Raw genomic sequence first — 16,566 nt, forward strand, 5'->3', positions numbered from 1 at the left:
ATCTGTTGTGCCCACGTTTGAATCCCACATCCCCAGCCTTCCAGAGTCTGGGACGGGCCCCTGCACTCCCTGGCCCCTGGGTCAGCCAACATCACTCCGACAGTCACCCTAGCTGCCTGCCTGCTGCCCGGGAGCGGCTGAGGGCGGGCGGGCCGGGGCCTGAGAGCCTGGGCAGACCTGGCGGTGTAAACCGCTAACCAGAAATCCCGCGGTGGGGCTTCTGTGTCACTGCAGCCAGCAGCCTCCCTTAACCGGAAGGTGCCGAGCCGGCTCTCCATTTCCTGAAAAGGGAGCACGCCGAGTGAGCACCTACTGTGTGCTCTACTGTGCCAGGTATTATTTTATTTGATCTCCAACCACCCGTATCCCATGAGGCAGGTATTCTCACAACTGAGCGGATGAGCAAACAGGCTCCCGGAGGCTACGTCACTTGCTTAAGGTCACACAGCTTGTAAATGAAGACATGAGGATTTGAACCTAGGCTCCAGGGCTTTCAAAACACGTAACGTCCCTCCTCCTCCACCACCTGTGAGACCCCAGGCAGAATCCTAAGCCCGGGGAGTAGGGAGGGATCGCTAGGAGAGAGCAGCCCTAGGCTGGGGGCAAGTCTAGTCCAGGAAGTTCTATGTCTCTGGGGAGGCAGGGAGCAGAAAGGAAAGGCCACAGATACCACCCCGCCCTGGTCAGGGAAGGTCTGGGAAGAGCCTAACAGGATGACAGTCACCCAGCATCAGGAGCCCCGGGTCACACAGCTGGCTGTGAATCCTCTCTAGCATCCCGGGCTGGCCCATCTGAGTCACCCCAGGGGGTGCATCTCCTGGGTGGCAGTGATTTGGTGCCCTCAGGGGAAGGACTTTGGTGCCAGGCGCCGGTGTCCATAAACAGAATCAATGTGGGACAAGGACGGCTAGTCTGGGGATGCCATGAGGCTGGGCAGAGGTGGGGTGGGGCCCACGCCCACCCAATCACGAGAAAACAAATGGACCACTGACTCTCAAAGGGGCCTTGTTTCTGAACCTAACTGGCTATGGCCTGCAACGGCCAACAGGTGGCCCAGTCTGGGGACCAAGCCACCTCGAGGAAGCGAGGGGTCCCTGCTCAGCCCAGGGCACTCACCTTTAGGAGGCCGATCTCCTTGACGCAGTCCTGCCTGGCTTTGGCGTCCATCATCTCAAATATCTTGGGTGAGAGGAAAAAGAGAGAGAGCTGTCAAAACCCAGCTCCCGGGGCCCCCGGTGGGAGCCACAAGGATGGGAACTCCCACCCTGGCTCTCCCACCTCCTCACCGAGGGACCTCACGGACACGACGGCTGTTCACTGGGTGCCCGTCGCGCCAGGCGCTGTGCCGACCACTCTGCTCGGAATCCTCCCGTGAGGCAGGAGTTACTGGTGCCGACTTACATACAGAAAGACTGAGAAGTGCAGTGACTTGCTGAGGTCACACACTGGTAAGTGGCAGGCCAGGAAACATGCTTAGAGCCTCAGTCTTCAGCTCTGGAAATGCGGCCAACAGCCTGGCTTGACCTCACAGGTGGTCACGTGGGCAGAGTAAGACGGTGCAAGCACAGCACCTGGCACTGTGCCCCTCCCCCCACCCGGCCCGTTCAGAGCCCTTCGCTGTGGGCCCTCAGAACACCTCTGACCCCCGCAATGAACAGAAGGTCCCCACTACAAAACCCGTCACGGCACAGGAAAGCAGGACAAAGAGAGCCAGGCGAGCCCCTCCTTGGAAGACCACGAGCAGAAAACGGGCCTTTTCCGAAGAGAGGAGCCCCTCTCTCTTCCGGTGACCTGGAGCCGCACGTGCGGTTTACAGACCAGCAAAGAACGGTCACCTGGTGCCCCACCCGTGGCAGCGTCTGAGTCACCTCCTCTCCTCGGCCTCCTCTGCCCAGGCTGTTAGGCTCATCCGTGAAGGACAAATGCGCATCTGGGAGCTCCACTGGAGGATTTAAAACCACTTTCCGTGGTGATGCGCGATCCCGACGGGCCCAGTGGCTCTCACTGAAACGCTGCCTGGCAGGTCTCTGCAGCAGCCGACCCATCTGCTGGAGCCCCCTCCTCCATTTGGGGGGACACGGAGGTCAGGAAAGGCTCTCACGCCCAGCGATGACCGGCAAGTGCAGGTCCCAGAGTGAGTGGGTGTGGGTCAGTCTGAGCTCCCCCTCCGCTTGGCTCCCGATGAGACAGACACTTGCGCCTTTGCGGTTCTTCTGATCCGAAAAATGGGATGACCGCCCTCACCCACAGGACTGTTCTCAAGGCACGACCCAGTATACAGTGGTGCTCAATGCATGCTCATTTGCCTTTAAGGCTCACAATGAGCTTTCATCAACAGGGGCCCACCTAATCCTTTCCACAGCCCAGTGAATTAATTGGGTGCTGTGGAAGGGTAAGGGACTGGCCCAGGGCCACAATGTTTAGACACAAAAGCTGGTTCCTGTGATGCAGCTTCGACCCCATCGGCTCACCTGCACCTTCTTGAGAGCCACCGTCTTCCTGTCCAGCAGGCAGGTGGCCTTGTACACCTCGCTGAACTGTCCCCGGCCTATCTTCTTCTCGATCTGGAAGTCTGCCAGCGAGCAGCGAAAAGACAGGCTGTTTGGGTGCCTCTGCAGGAGAGGGACAGAGGACGGTCAGTGGCTGGGCAGCATGAGGGACCGGGCCCCGGGCAGCTGGAACCCCTTCTGGAGCCTGGGGACCCCAACAGCGCTCCTACAAGACCAAGGAGAGACTCTGAAGGCCAGCCTCATGGTCAGAGACCCCACCGGCTCCCTGGGTGCTGTCCACACCATGACATCCCCGACTGTGCAGTGAGAAACTGTGGCTTCTGGTTTCCGCTATAGCACTTAGCACCACCCCTCATTACCCGATGGCGCGTTCATCTGCTGGTTTCTGTCCCGCATTCCCGGAGGGCAGGCTCCCTGGGGCCAGGGCCTCGCCCACCTTGTTCACTCCTGAATTCCTGTGCCCAGGCTGAAGCCAGCGAACAGAGCAGGTGTGAAGGGAGTGACCCACCAAGGTCACACAGCGAGGGCACGGCGCTGCGGCGACTCACCGGCCCCACGGCCCTCCGCGTGTCAGTCAGCCCCAACCCTAACCTTACAGTCATTGTAAGATGTGGCCACCTCCCCTCCTGGGGTAGCCAATCCCATCAAAGAGATGAGAAAACCAAGATTAAATCTGCAGCCTCACCAAGCTGAGCCTGTTCTGTGGGTAAACGGCCCCTTTTATGGCGACATGAAGGACCCAGACACTTCACGCTGACTCTCCAGGGGCCAGCGCTGAACCCACAGCTGAGCAGTAGGACCTGCCCAGGGGCGGTGCTGCCAGCTGCGGCCACGAAGCCCCTTGTCCCTCCCCCCCAACACACATGCAAAGTGCTCTGGGGAGAAGGAGAGGAGGGGGTGCCAACTGGGGCCCCGGAAAGGGGAAGATGAGGGGAGAACTCCGTGGCTCTGGTCTGCCCCGCGCTGGCCTGGCAAAACGCCCTCCTCCTGCTACAGCCCCCACGTGCTACTCTGAGACAGGGGACCACCGCCGCAGGGGGCCACTGGCCGGCTGGGTGGTGTGTGAGGATGGGGTCTCACATGTAGAAGGGATACAGAAACATCTGCGGGGTTCATTTAGTGGCTGAGGGTGGGGCGAGAGGCACAAGAGCCCCACCGAGGCAGGAAGGGACGAGTATCTGAATTTTCTGATGTGAAGAGGCCTCTTCCAGACTTGGGCCAGAAGCATCCAAGAGAGTGGAAGATCAGGAACTTTACTGAACTGCATTCTGGAACTTTTCTTCACCTGAATACCAACTCTTAGACAAATAAGTCCCGGAAGGAGCCTGTGGAGCCCAGTGGGGGCCGGCATCCATTTCAGGACTTCTGTTCTCAATCAACGTCTATTTTTTCTTTCTTTACTACGCTAATGTGTTCAGTTTGAACTGTGAAACAGGCAAAGATAAGGAAACACGCCATCACGGTACGGTGAGTGAAGTTAACAACCTGGCAAGTAACTCAAAGTCCTCACCCGACAACCACCCAAAAGCCTGTAAGACCCCACATGCTCTGGGGCGCCTGGGTGGCTCAGTCGGTTAAGTGTCCGGCTTCGGCTCAGGTCATGATCTCACAGTTCGTGGGTTCGAGCCCCGCGTCGGGTGCTGTGCTGACAGCTAGCTCAGAGCCTGGAGCCTGCTTCAGAGTCTGTGTCTCCCTCTCTGACCCTTCCCTGCTCATGCTGTCTGTCTCTCTCTCTCTCTCAAAAATAAATAAAACATTAAAAAATAAATAAATAAAATTTAAAAAGACGCCACGTGCTCTGCCCACCCACACTCCTCACACCTCTGTGACCTTGCTGTTTCATTACTTTCTCTTGGTAGCTTCGCTCCTTCCCCACTGACCATCCTTCCTTTCTTGCTCTCACTCGGCCTTCTGTCTGGAATGTTCCTTGGAAACCTTACCGTTTATCTCCCTTCCACACTTCTGCCTCTTCCTCCTTCATGTCTACCTTCCAGCATTTCAAATACAGTCTTTTACTTAGTTGTCTTGTTTGTCTCCGGACCCCGCAAAATGGTGAGTGACATGTTGTAGGCACTCAATAAATGTTCCCTCAGTGAACAAATATTCACATACATGGAGATGGTGTACTTTTTAAAAACACAAAATCACGGGGCGCCTGGGTGCCTCAGTTGGTTAAGCATCTGACTCTTGATTTCAGCTCAGGTCATGATCTCACAGTCTGTGAGTTCGAGCCCCACTTCGGACTCCTCACTGACAGTGTGGACCCTGCTTGGGATTCTCCCTCTCTTTCTGCCCCTCTCCCACTCACACGTGCGCTCTCTCAAATAAATAAACTTTTTAAAAAACCCCCACAAAATTGGGTGAACATTTAACTCTAAGACTTGCTTTCCCCTCTCTCAGTAACTGATGCATATCGTCCACTGACAGTGATTTAAACAACTGCCGAATATACAATATACACCACAGCAAGCTTGCTCCTGTCTCCTGTCACTACAGATAATGTTGCAATAAACATCCTTCTGTATATTTCCTTATGCATGTTTTCTGGGTTGCTGGCTGGTGACCTTGGGGAGTTGCACGAGCTGCTTTGTCTCCGTTTCCTTGTAAGGCGGAGGGACAGAAGCAGGGCTGTCTTGCAGGGTCGCTGGAAGGATCACGTGAGATTGCGGAGTCCCTCTGCACACAGTAGGTGCTCAGTCATTCTTATTACTGACAGGTGGGGGTGGAGCAGGAGAGAGGGGCCCTGAGCTGCTACTCCTCACCCCTACTCTCGGCCTTTCTGAACCTGCCCAGACCCAGCTCTGTGCCAAGGAGACTCGAACAGCACCCTCCTGCCAGCAGTGAGTGACGGAAGGTGTGAGGCTCACAGCCTGCTGCCTCCTCCCCTCAGCAAGGTAACAGTTCGGCCAACCTTGACTCTGAAGTCTTAAGGCGTAATTACCTCTCCTGGTGAGAGATTTGAAGATGCTTCCTGGGGAGGAGGGTGCACTGAGCAGGAGCGAGGGCTGGTGGAGGAGGAAGACCCCAATCTTACCCACCATATGCCAGTGTCTGTCAAGGAAGTTCCTCAGTAACAATAATTAACCTACTTATACACAAAACGGCCATGTAAGAAAGAGCGAACACTTATTGAGCACTTACTGAGTGCCAGGCACCGTGCAGAATGCTTCCCATGACCCTGTGAGTAGGCATCACTGTCAGGACGCCTTTAGGAATTTCAGGAAACTGAGGCTCAGAGGGGAGGCAGTGACCAGCTCCAGACCTCACAGTGAGTAATGGGAAGGATTTAAACCCAGGACCCGAGACTCCAGAGTCCACGCCCTCTGTGCCTCTTCTGTTTTTCCTTCAAGACCCCGTGACTGGCCAGGTCTAAGCTTCCTGCTTCTTGCTTCCAGTCACCGAAGCCCCAAACCTGGCCTCTCCAAAATGCACCCCTTAGTCCCCTCCGTGTTCCCCTGGGCTGGGCCCACGCCCACCCCACCCCCGCCCACAGCAAGTGCTCAGGGCACGGGTGTCCAGTGTCACAGGGAATGTGCTCAGAGCAACCTGGTGCCTGTGGGACCAGGTGATGCTGCCACTGTCCCTTGTGAGCGTGGCCGAAATCAGCCTCAGAAAAAGGCACCTACAATGCACCTGTTACTGTACCAGCTGCCTACACAGCTCTTGTGACTTCAGTCTGCTAACAGCTGACCAGTGGGTAACTGACCCTGAACTTCCTGACCATGCAGAGCCAGCTGCTCTGAGAGGTGACATGGGCAGGCCCCTCCCCTCTCTGGGCCTCAGTTTCCCCCCTGTGACAGTGAAGAGTTTGGAGGAGGTGATCTCCTAGGGTCCCTGCTCTGCAAACACTAGGCAGAAGCTGTCACAAGTGACTGGAGTCCCTAGCAGTCTCTTATCCACCCCAGAGATGGGCCCCAAAGGCCACGCTGTCCAGAGGACACTCCCAGAGGATGGGGTGACATCCTGTCTGGCATCCTGAGACTCCAGTTGCACATCTGCATATGCGATGACCCAGATTTGCATTTTCTGTCACAACCCATTGGACCTAATTAGAGGAATGAGCTTCCGGTTGGGGGTGGGGAGGTTCCTTTGGTAGCACCACCATGTGTGAGGAGGACAGTGTGGGCAGGCTCGGGGCTACCACCATCCTCACAGGGGTCGGGATAGGGCCCTGTCCCCAGGGTGGCCTCTGTTCAGGTAGGGACACTGGGACACAGGGTGCAGTGCCCGAGCCAGGAGAGCCGTTACTTGGATTTAACTCAGGGGATGTGACAGAAGAAAAAAAGGTTGAATGGAGCTCTGGCCCCATAAGGCCAGGCCTCTCTCCTTAGCTGCCTCCAAGGCCTCCTCCCCTGCTGGGTCAGACCTCAGCTGAGTGAGGTCATCCCCAACAGGGGGACATTGGTGCTATGAGCCCCAAGATTCCTCTGAGGTTTCCAGGAGAGGATGCTGGTGGCAAAGATCCAGGGAGCTCTGAGCTACTGGGCAGACAGGGTGGGGCAGGGGTGGGGCAGAGCTGGCCCGGAGCAGCTCCCACTACGAGACTTCAAGGTAATACCCCAACCCTGATGGCCTTTCCGGAAACTGCTCGTCTAATAATCCTCACTGTCCCCTGTTGCATCTTGGACCCCCTGCTGGCTCCTGGGGAGAACAGACACCAGTCCTGGAGCATGCTTGGGAGGAGGCTGACCCCTGCTCTGGCTCCATCAGCTAAGACCCTGCCACTGGGGCGCAGAGGCTTGAGTTCAAATCCCAGATCTGCCACTTCCTGGCTGGGTGCCTTGGATACACCCTCGGGGCCTCAGTTTCCTCATTTGCACAATTAAGGTAATAATTGTGCCTCCTTTAGAGGGCTTCTGGGGGCTAAGAAAGTTCCTGAATGAAGGCTCTCGGAAAAGCGCCTGGCACACGGGAGATGGTACAGGGTCCTTAATGTCGTTACTGGTATTGACATTGCTCTGTGTGTGGACCTCGGACAAGGTCGGCGCCTGCCTCCAAGGGGGCTGCGGGCAGCGGAGGCAAGAAGTCCTCGGGCATCGTTATTACCATCAACATAGTCCCCACTCCACGGACGGTCTGCGCTGGGGAAATTTCTAGCTCTGGGCTCTTTCACTGTGAAAACTACTGTGAATTTTAAAATAAAAGAATAAGGGGCGCCTGGGTGGCTCAGTTGGTTAGGCATCCGACCTCGGCTCAGGTCATGATCTCGCAGTTCGTGGGTTCAAGTCCTGCATTGGGCTCTGTGCTGACAGCTCAGAGTCTGGAGCCTGCTTCAGATTCTGTGTCTCCCTCTCTCTCTCTGGCCCTCCCCTGCTCACGCTCTCTCTGTCTCTCAAAAATAAATAAAAAAGATTAAAAAAATTTTTAATACAAGAATAAGATCAGTGGTATATGATTTCCTTAACATCCACGACATCAGATGCCATGCTGGGGGTCTAAAGGGCTCCACACTCTCTCTCCCTTTCTCTCTCTGCCCCTCGTGGGATTCTCTTTCTCACTGCCTCTTGCTCACTCATGCTCTCTTTCTCAAAAAAAAAAAAAAAAAAGTTTAAAGTATAGCATCTCACCCAGTCTTCACAATCTCATTTTACAGATGAGGAAACTGAGGCTCAGAGAGGTCATCTACCCATGGTCACCTGACTGCAGTAAAGCAGTGAGGTGGACGTGCCCCTGTACCCTTTTGACTTCACGGCCCCCTGCACGCGTTATCCAGGACTGTTTGCCAAGGGACTGAGCCAGACAACAGGCTCGCTCGCCTCCCTTTGGAGGGCTATGCTGGGAGCCACACACTGGGAAAAGGCTGCCTGAAGCCATTTCTGACTCCTCATCCCCCTGCCCTAGGGTGGGAGCCCCTTATTCTCCCCCAGAGTTGGAGGAGATGGGCGGAGGCTGCGAGGAGGTGGCGGGGCTCTGGCCACGCTCTGCTGCCAGCCACAGGGACCCCGAGGGGCAAACACCATCTCAGAGAGAAGAGTAGCCTCTGGGGGGCTCCCTGGACAGCAGGAGGCTCGGCTGAGCCAGGAGCCATGGAGAAAGAAGGTCAAGTTCCCGAGTCCCCTTTCCCTAATCCCACGCCTCCCCCAAGAAATGGCACCAGCCTTCTCAGGCCAAGGCCAGACATGGGGGGGCTGGTGAACCAGCCAAGGACAACCCCACCCCTGAAAGCTCCGAGAAACCCAGGCTCTCTTCTCTAAGTCAGATCAAATTAGGCCACGAACACCTCCCACCCTGTGCTAATTTGAGTTTAAAATGTTTGAACCACAATAAGCTTCAGCCATCGACGAATCCTTTAAAAAAAAAAAAAAACAGGAGCATAAAATTACATGTTAAAAGAATAAAAATGCATTCGCCCAATTAATTTTCTGAAATCTCATTAAAAAATTTAGCCTGACTAAGTCAGACTTCTGACCTGAATTTTAATCATCTTTACACTGAATGGGTCTTTTTTTTTCCTTGATATTTGCAATGCATCATTAATTTTAAGGCAACTGTTTCTGTGATTTTAAAAAGCATACTTCATCAGAATGACATTTCCTGTAAACGAATTTCACCTTTAAAGATATCTGACACTGTGTGTAGGGAACTTCTAATGGATTCAGTATATGTGTGTACGGTGATGTGTTGTAAATCTGTGTTACACAGAAGGGCACGATTTACAGAGAGTCCATATTGTCAGGCTCTTTATGAGGCCGTCCCTGCTCAGCTCTTCCCAATCTGGCTAATTTCAAGCCCAAAGCTCACCTTCCCTCGCGCAGATCTTGTGACAAAAAGAAGGGGTGCCGTGGGGCCAGAGGACCCAGCACGACTCCTGGCTGGCTCTGCCCCTCAAGGGCAAAACGTACATGTTATTTATCTCGATTTCAGAATTCTGAATAAGACTAAGACCTGGTTCTCTGAGTTGGTGGAGGATGGAATGAGGTGTCACTCTTGGCACTGCCGCTGCAGTGACCATCCCGACCTGGAAGTCTATACTCAGCTTCCGAGGGCCATCAGCGCGTGGGAACAGTGCGCAAGATGCCCAAAACTTGGAAGTCACCTGGTAACAAAACCTAGCATCGTCTCAGCTGCAGCGGGTCCCCCAGGACAATTCCCATTAGCTGAGCTCAGAGAAAGCTGAGCTTAAACATACATAAAAGAATCTGGGAACCAGCCCCGGTGACCAACGAGCCAAGACTTGACGGAGGAAAGCCACAGAGGGCCTCAGCCATCTCACCACGAGGCTGGACACATCCTCAACTTCGCTTTCCCTCATCCCTTCAGTTACCAAGGGCAGTTGCTTTTTCCCCCTGGAAGTCTCCAGAATCTTCTCTCCCTGTGTCCAGTCGCTTAAGACCAAGGCAGGGCAGGGCAGGGCAGGGCAGGGCAGGGCAGGTAGGCTTCCTTCTGTTTTCACCTTACTTGTGCCTTGCGCACCAGCAACCAGTGATCTTTCAAAAACCGCAAACTCCCTTGTCCACCTAAAACCCCTAAAGGACTCATCATTCATTCACTATAGACTCCGTTCCAGACGACGCAGCCTTTCATAAACACCGGTGCTTAAACACCTGCCCAACCTGACTGGTCCTGCCCCTTCAGGCCTGGATCCTTCCTCCTCCTGGGACATCCTCTCCCCGTCCTGCCCCAAACTCCTGATCGTTGCCAGGCCACACATCATCCCGCTAGAGTGTCCCCATCCCACCCCTACCCTCGGGCTCCCTCAGCATCCGCCCATCCCTCCGTGGAAACTTCCACCTCTGTACTGACTGTCTCTACTTCTGTGTGGGGCTCCTTAGCAGACCCAAGGCAGAAATGGGACAGACCCTCCTGAATTTACGACACGTCGGCAAACACTTCTTGAATTTAATAGCTGTTAATATTTGGTCATTAAATCTTACCTAACTTCCAGCACTGCTTTGGGAAGATTTTCATAAAGATTTTGGCCTGTGTGGTTCAGATCTAAGAGGCAGCCGTCTATCCATCCCCTGAAAAGTAACGCACATTCCTCTTTCTCTGAATAGTGCCGAATATAACTGAACTTGGCAAGCCCCAAGCAGGTTTGCAAAGACTTTCCAGATGGAAGACACATTAGCCAGGGCTTTCTCAGACAAGAGCACCTTTCTCTGTCTTGGAAATTCACGTGGCTCCTAGTGGGTCAGCTATGTTTCATTCCTGATGAAACTGGTCTGCAGCAAACTGGTAAGATCATAAAGCCTGGGGGCACTAAAGCTCTTTTTTCTCGGCTGCATTCATTCATTCGTTCATTTGAAATCTCAGTAACTTCCCATGTGACTCCATTGGGTTCAGCACCCATATGTTCATAAGCTGACAGCGCTCATGGCTAGAAAGCTCCCTGAAATGACAACCCATTGGCCAGCAGCACCGAAAGTTAATGAAACCAGTTTGAGTGTTTGCTAAGTTGTTCTTTCCACACTGTGGGTATTTCCAGCTCTGGGCTCTTGAGCGTGAAAACTAAAATGAATGTTAAAATATAAGAATAAAATCAGTGACAGGGACACCTGGGTGGCTTGGGCAGTTAAGGGGCAGACTCTTGGTTTCAGCTCAGGTCATGATCTCACGGTTTGCTGTGCTGACAGCAAGGAGTCTCTCTCTCCCTCTCTCTCTGCCCCTCCCCAATTCACATTCATTTCTTTTCTCTCTCTCCCAAGAGAAACCAACTTTTAGAAAAGAATAAAATCAGTGACACACATTTCCTCAACACCCACAATGTCAGACGCCATGTTGGCTTAAAGACTACCATCTCACTTAGTCTTCATGGCCCCATTTTACAGATGCGGGAACTGAGGCTCAGGCAGGGCTTTCGCCCGATGTCACCTGGCTGGTGAGGGATGGAGTTGGGAACTGAGCCCCACCTGGTCTAGAGCACAGTACTTTTGTCACTGTGGGCCCTAGGTCTCTCCTCTTAAGGACTATTTCAGGGAAACAGCAGGGTGTCCTGCCACAAAAGAAAATGCCTCTTCTGTCGATTCGAGGTGTTTCTATGTCCCGACACAGGCGAGGTTCGGGCCACAGTGTCTCCCCAGATGGTGTTTAAACACCAGCGCTTCATGAGTGGAGGAGCGAGGAAGCGCCTGTCTTCGTTCCTGCCCAACCTGCAGCAGCGCCTGTGTGAACGCGGCTGCACCCCAGTTCTGCAAACGCAGCCAGATGCTGGCGGGACCGGGGGCACCTTCACCGGCAGCCGCTGCCCAACGACGACTCATCGTGTCTCATTACACTTAACTGTGTCATTACCCACTCCAACATGTGCGACGAGATGCCGGGATGCCGCGGCTGCCGCCTCCTCGCCTCGTTCGTGAAATAATTACGGGGCTCTCTCCTCTGCCAAATGAGGCTGTAATTAACCCTAATTGCTCAAAATGCAACTGGCTAATTCTGGGAGATTAATCAAGGGGGACTCAATTGTTAGTGAATGACTTAATATGACAAATTGCTACATTACCCGAGGAGGCCCCACTGCCCCCAGCCATCAGGGAGATGTCCTGGTGGACTCTGGACCAGCCGTGTTCACAGGCCTTTGGGCTTTCTGGGATCTGCCTCCCCAAATTCCACCTAGGACATGGGCCCGTGTCCCATCCAGTAATGGGAATAGCAAGTTTGAGGTGTAGACGCCCTTGGGCAGTGTGTGAGTGCATGAGCATGAGCTCATGTACACACACACACATACACTAGCAGACACAGTGTCTACCCGCTCACATGTCTGGCCTCTGCGTGAATCTATAAAGGTGCTCCCTCCCTTGGGCCGAGGCAACTTTCTACCTGGGAAGCATGTCTTGATGGGAGCTCAGGTGTAGAAGGATTTCAGACCCATCTGCCTCCTTGGCCAGGCGCCTTTGTGCAGTGTGTACCTGTACAACTGTACATGGCAACCCTGGCCAAACACCGGTCCACCTGATGTCCTCTGACAGGAACCAAGCAGATAGAGGCTGTGACAAGCCTTCCATGGCTCAAGACGGTAGCTGTCTCTGAGTCTCCTCCTGATTTAGGTCTCACAGCTTTGGGGGAAAAAAGCCAACCCTGGACATGACTTTTCATCATTTTGGGCTGTGCACCAGACCCTACAGCACCTGGCCCTGGCACCCTGTCCCCCTCCCCCGCCAGGCCATTGTATGCCACTTCTTGTGCCTCTTCTGAGCTCCATGGGCCCCTGAGTTTCTTCTGCCCGGCTTCTTATCTCTGTCTCCCATGAGGCCGTGGGCTTCCTAGGAGCAGACATGGGTCTGTCACACACACGACCGGGCAAAGCTGTGCACTCACTCAGTGCACTCAGTCAGCAGGCACCGAGGGACGCCTCTGTGCCTGGCCTGGGAGGACGTGACCGGCGACGGCTCGCCCCAGAAGATCCTCTGTTTAGGAAGGGAGACAGACTCGGGCACCAGCCCCCCACCGGGGGGCCATGGCCGTGACCCAGCACCCATGCAGCACAGAGGAAGGAGTGGGGTGGAGCCAGAGGTTTCCTAGCAGCAGCGGCATGTGGACTGAGGCCTGGAGGAGGAGTCAGGGAGGGCACTCCAGGCCCAGGGAACAGCATGTGCAAAGGCGGGGGGTGTGCGAAGCTGCGGGCGGCTGCCTGGCTTTCCCGGGGTCTGCATCAAGGCTGAGGCAGGTGGAAGGAATCCAGCGGCCTGACGCTTTGCTGGTTCTAGATCAAGAGGCTAAAGAGGGCCAGGACACAGCTAAAGCCAAAAAGGGGGGCTGACTTCAGCGCAGGGTGAGGAAGCGCTTTCTGACCCTGCGCCCTGGCGGCCTCCCTCTCCAGAGCCCCTCACTCTCTCCTTGGGCCTCACAGCATGGCCTTCCTACCCAGCACGGACCCCACTGAGAGAACACCGCTGCAGTCACACGGAATCCCAGGGACAGAGCAGACTCGGGCACACAGGCGGCTTCTCAGAGTGCTACTGACGGAAACAAGGGCTAAGCTGGTGGGAGGCAAGCTCCACTCCCCGCCCTGGATGCGTTTGAGAAGTAACCGTGTCTGGTGGCCCCGCCAGCTGCTGGGGTGGAGCAGCCTCAGGGACTTGGTGAATCCCCAATGCTCTGCAGACGAAGGAAGCGGCCTCACCTGTGGGTCAGGAGGATGTGCGGGCCCCAGCGTGTGGCAGAGGCTGTTCGGGCTCCCTCCGTGGGGCATGTGGCCGGGCTGTCCGGCCATCCTGCATGCCAGCCTCACAAGGCACGGGCTGCAAAAGAAAACAAGGGCTTTCTTTACACACATGCCTGTTCAGTTTCTCCTCTGGATGGCACAGGGGTGAGGCGGGACTGTCAGATTTCACATCTTGCACATAGATCAGCCTAGGTACAGGGCAGCCACCCGGCTCAGCAGCGCCTGGGCTAGGACTCCATACCCGACGTGACACACTTTCCCTCCATGATCCTGTCTATCCCCCCACAGGATAGAGCGGAGGAGTGGGGGGAGAGGCTCTGTGCAGGGAAAGGCCTACAGTTGGCCCCCCAGCCAGCCAAGGATGTCCACTAGACCCCACAAGTGCTACGCTCCAAAGCCTTGTTCTTTCCACATTATTGTCCACCCCATGCCTCCTGGGAGACAGTTACAAAGCCCCGCCCCCCACTCTCACCCCCACAAAAACCCAGGCTGGCAGCCACTGTGGTCAGGAGAGAGACCGTGGGCCAGACTGCATGCAGCAGCCACAAGAAGGACCCAACCTCTCTATCCTCACCGGGCCCTTATGTACAAAGCACTGGCAAGGCCAAGGCCACGGGGCCTCGTTACAGCGCTGTGTAAGCCTCCAGGCAGGCGCAGAGCCCTCTGCACAGGGGAACAGCCCCTTCTACCCCCAGGGGAGGGGCTGCCTCATGTCAGAGGCCCCCAGGAGAGTCAAGGACGCCAGCCACAGCAGCTGCTCCTGATTAATCCCCAGTAGGTGCCAGGCCGGTGCTAAATGGCATCTAAGAATCACCCCCAATATCACTTCCGCCCCCGGGGTCACAGGCAGCCTCCGCCAGCCTCCCCTAGCAGAGGCCTGCCTCAGGGGCAGGGACCAAGGCAGAGGCACACAGAAGCAGCCGTCCAGCTGGAGGGAAGAGCCAGCATCTGGCTACTGGCAGTTTCCTGGATGCAAAGGAAAAAGCCCTCTTTGGGATGAAAGCCTTTCCTCCACCCACAGGCATTTCTGGAGCACCCTCTGTGTCCAGGGCCAGGCCTGGGCGCCCACAGGCCCACAGAGGATGAAAGGGGCTGATGCCCAGGAGGCACCTGTCCTACTGTAGGCGTGAGGTAAGGGCCCCCGAATCTGGCTGCGGCCGCTTCTACCAGACTCCACCCTGGCTGTCCCACGGACTTGACACATCCCAAATAGAGCCCCTGAGGACTGGCCTAGGCTACTGGAGCAGCTTCGTCTATATCCTCTGGAAAGCCAGAGTCCTTAGGAATTGATGGCCTTAGTCAATGACCAAGGGGTCAGGATACCTTGAGGTGTAACCCACACTCCAGAGCCCTGGATGGGGCTAGGGGGCTCTGTCTGCCACCCTGACTCCCTTATGCTCTTCCCCCTCGGCTCTCAGGCTCTGCTTCTGGGAAACCAACCTAAGCCATCACTTTCTCCCTGGACGGACTCTGCCTCTCTCAACCTTGAACCTGGTCATCTATACCAGCCAAATCCCAAACAGAGAGCCTTCCCCTGGTCTAGAGGCTCAGCGAGCTGCGGTACACACCTCCTAAGTAAACACCCGCCCCCATTAACATAGGGGTGTCTGGGCAGTGGGAAGGGCATCTCTTCCTTCCTCCCCTCCCTCTGCGCCTAGGTTTTTCCAGCCACAGTGGGTGGCATCCAGCCCTCCCAGGCTCAGGGATGTCTGTGATGCCTTTTGATCTATCAAAGGATGTCCGCCAAGCCCTAAATGACGCACCAAGCTCGCCTCTCCAGCCCTGCCTCCACAGCTCTGCCCCTCGAAGGGACCCCAGCCGCTCTAGGACCCGCTCTCTGGCCTGGCGTGCTGGGGGCCAGTGCCCAGGCTTCCTCTATGCCCTCCGGATGGGCCCAGCTCCCCCCGCACACATTTCCTCAGCGGTCTTGGGGGAAAGCTGCTCTCCAGAACACCAAGTAGACGGCGAAAGTTGAGGCACCCGACTCGGACTAACAGGGGGAGCCCTCGGTAGCAGAGAGGGCGTGCAGGGTGGGGGCTGCGTCCTGCCAAAGCACGGTCTGTGCTGTCTCCTGTCTGTGAAGCTGCCAAGACGAACCAGTTCCGACCACAAACAGGGCATTTTATGTGTCAGATTTCTTACTCTCTGTTTTCTCTTATCTCCAACAGGCGGCAGGGAGTGGACACTGTGGGCGTGTCTGTACCTCTGAGGCCCCTTCCCACTATCCCCCTGCCTCTGTCCCACCGTGGGACTCACCTCCCACCTGGGTCCCCAGTTCTCCCGGTGCCTGTGCCCAGCTCACCAAGCCCCGCTCCGAGTGGGCCACGGAGGCTTCCGGAGAGGGGGCCACGTCTCCCGGCCATCTGTGCCTGAGCCCCCGCACCTGAGCGCACGCCCCCAGGGCAACAGGGGGCGGACCAGGAGGAAAAGCCCCAGGATCAACAGACAAACACGAGCTTCCCGAGGCAGCGCTGTGACTCTGGGGCGAAATGTGTGCGACAATAAACCGGATTTGGAGGGAACAGAATGTAAAATGCGCATGCATTTTAAGATAAAACCGGAGACTCCTGCAGGCTCTGCGGCTGCTCCGGGCTGCACCCCCAGACCCCTCAGGGTGACATGTTCACGGTCCTCTGCCCTTAGGGAGGCCTCCAGGGAAAGGTTGGAGAAGACCTGTCTTCAGCAAGAAGGTTCTGTCTTTATCTCAGAAGGTGCTGGAGCGGCCTGGAGGCCAGGCCCACGCACATACCCACTCACCCACCCACCTGCTGACTCTGGGTCTCCCTCCCCTTGCCCCACCCCACCCAGCCTGGCCGGGCCAGGCGGCCTGGGCTTGTATCTCTGATGCTGTCGCTCACCGGTGGGGAGCCTGGCTATCATGCCAGGCAGAAGCTTAGCAGGTGTCTGCCCAGGTCACCCCCCTGTGCGAGGGTAAGGGCACCCTCCCAACATCTG

General features: G+C 55.9%; 1 protein-coding gene across 5 annotated transcripts in view; it reads right to left on the bottom strand.

The window, feature by feature from the left end:
* Nucleotides 1–16,566, bottom strand: part of NEK6 (NIMA related kinase 6) — a 79,174-nt gene that overhangs the window by 30,972 nt on the left and 31,636 nt on the right. For all 5 annotated transcript variants that reach the window (XM_029919566.1, XM_029919565.1, XM_029919567.1 and 2 more), the window contains 3 exons: nt 13,570–13,687; nt 2,472–2,612; nt 1,117–1,179 (listed from right to left, as the gene is read on the bottom strand). In XM_029919566.1, coding sequence (XP_029775426.1) covers nt 1,117–1,179; nt 2,472–2,612; nt 13,570–13,659 — 294 coding nt within the window. In that variant the 5' untranslated portion in view covers nt 13,660–13,687. Of the gene's footprint in view, nt 1–1,116; nt 1,180–2,471; nt 2,613–13,569; nt 13,688–16,566 lie in introns of those variants that run through there.

The sequence above is a fragment of the Suricata suricatta genome, chromosome 13 (assembly GCF_006229205.1).
Source record: "Suricata suricatta isolate VVHF042 chromosome 13, meerkat_22Aug2017_6uvM2_HiC, whole genome shotgun sequence".
NCBI lineage: Eukaryota > Metazoa > Chordata > Mammalia > Carnivora > Herpestidae > Suricata > Suricata suricatta.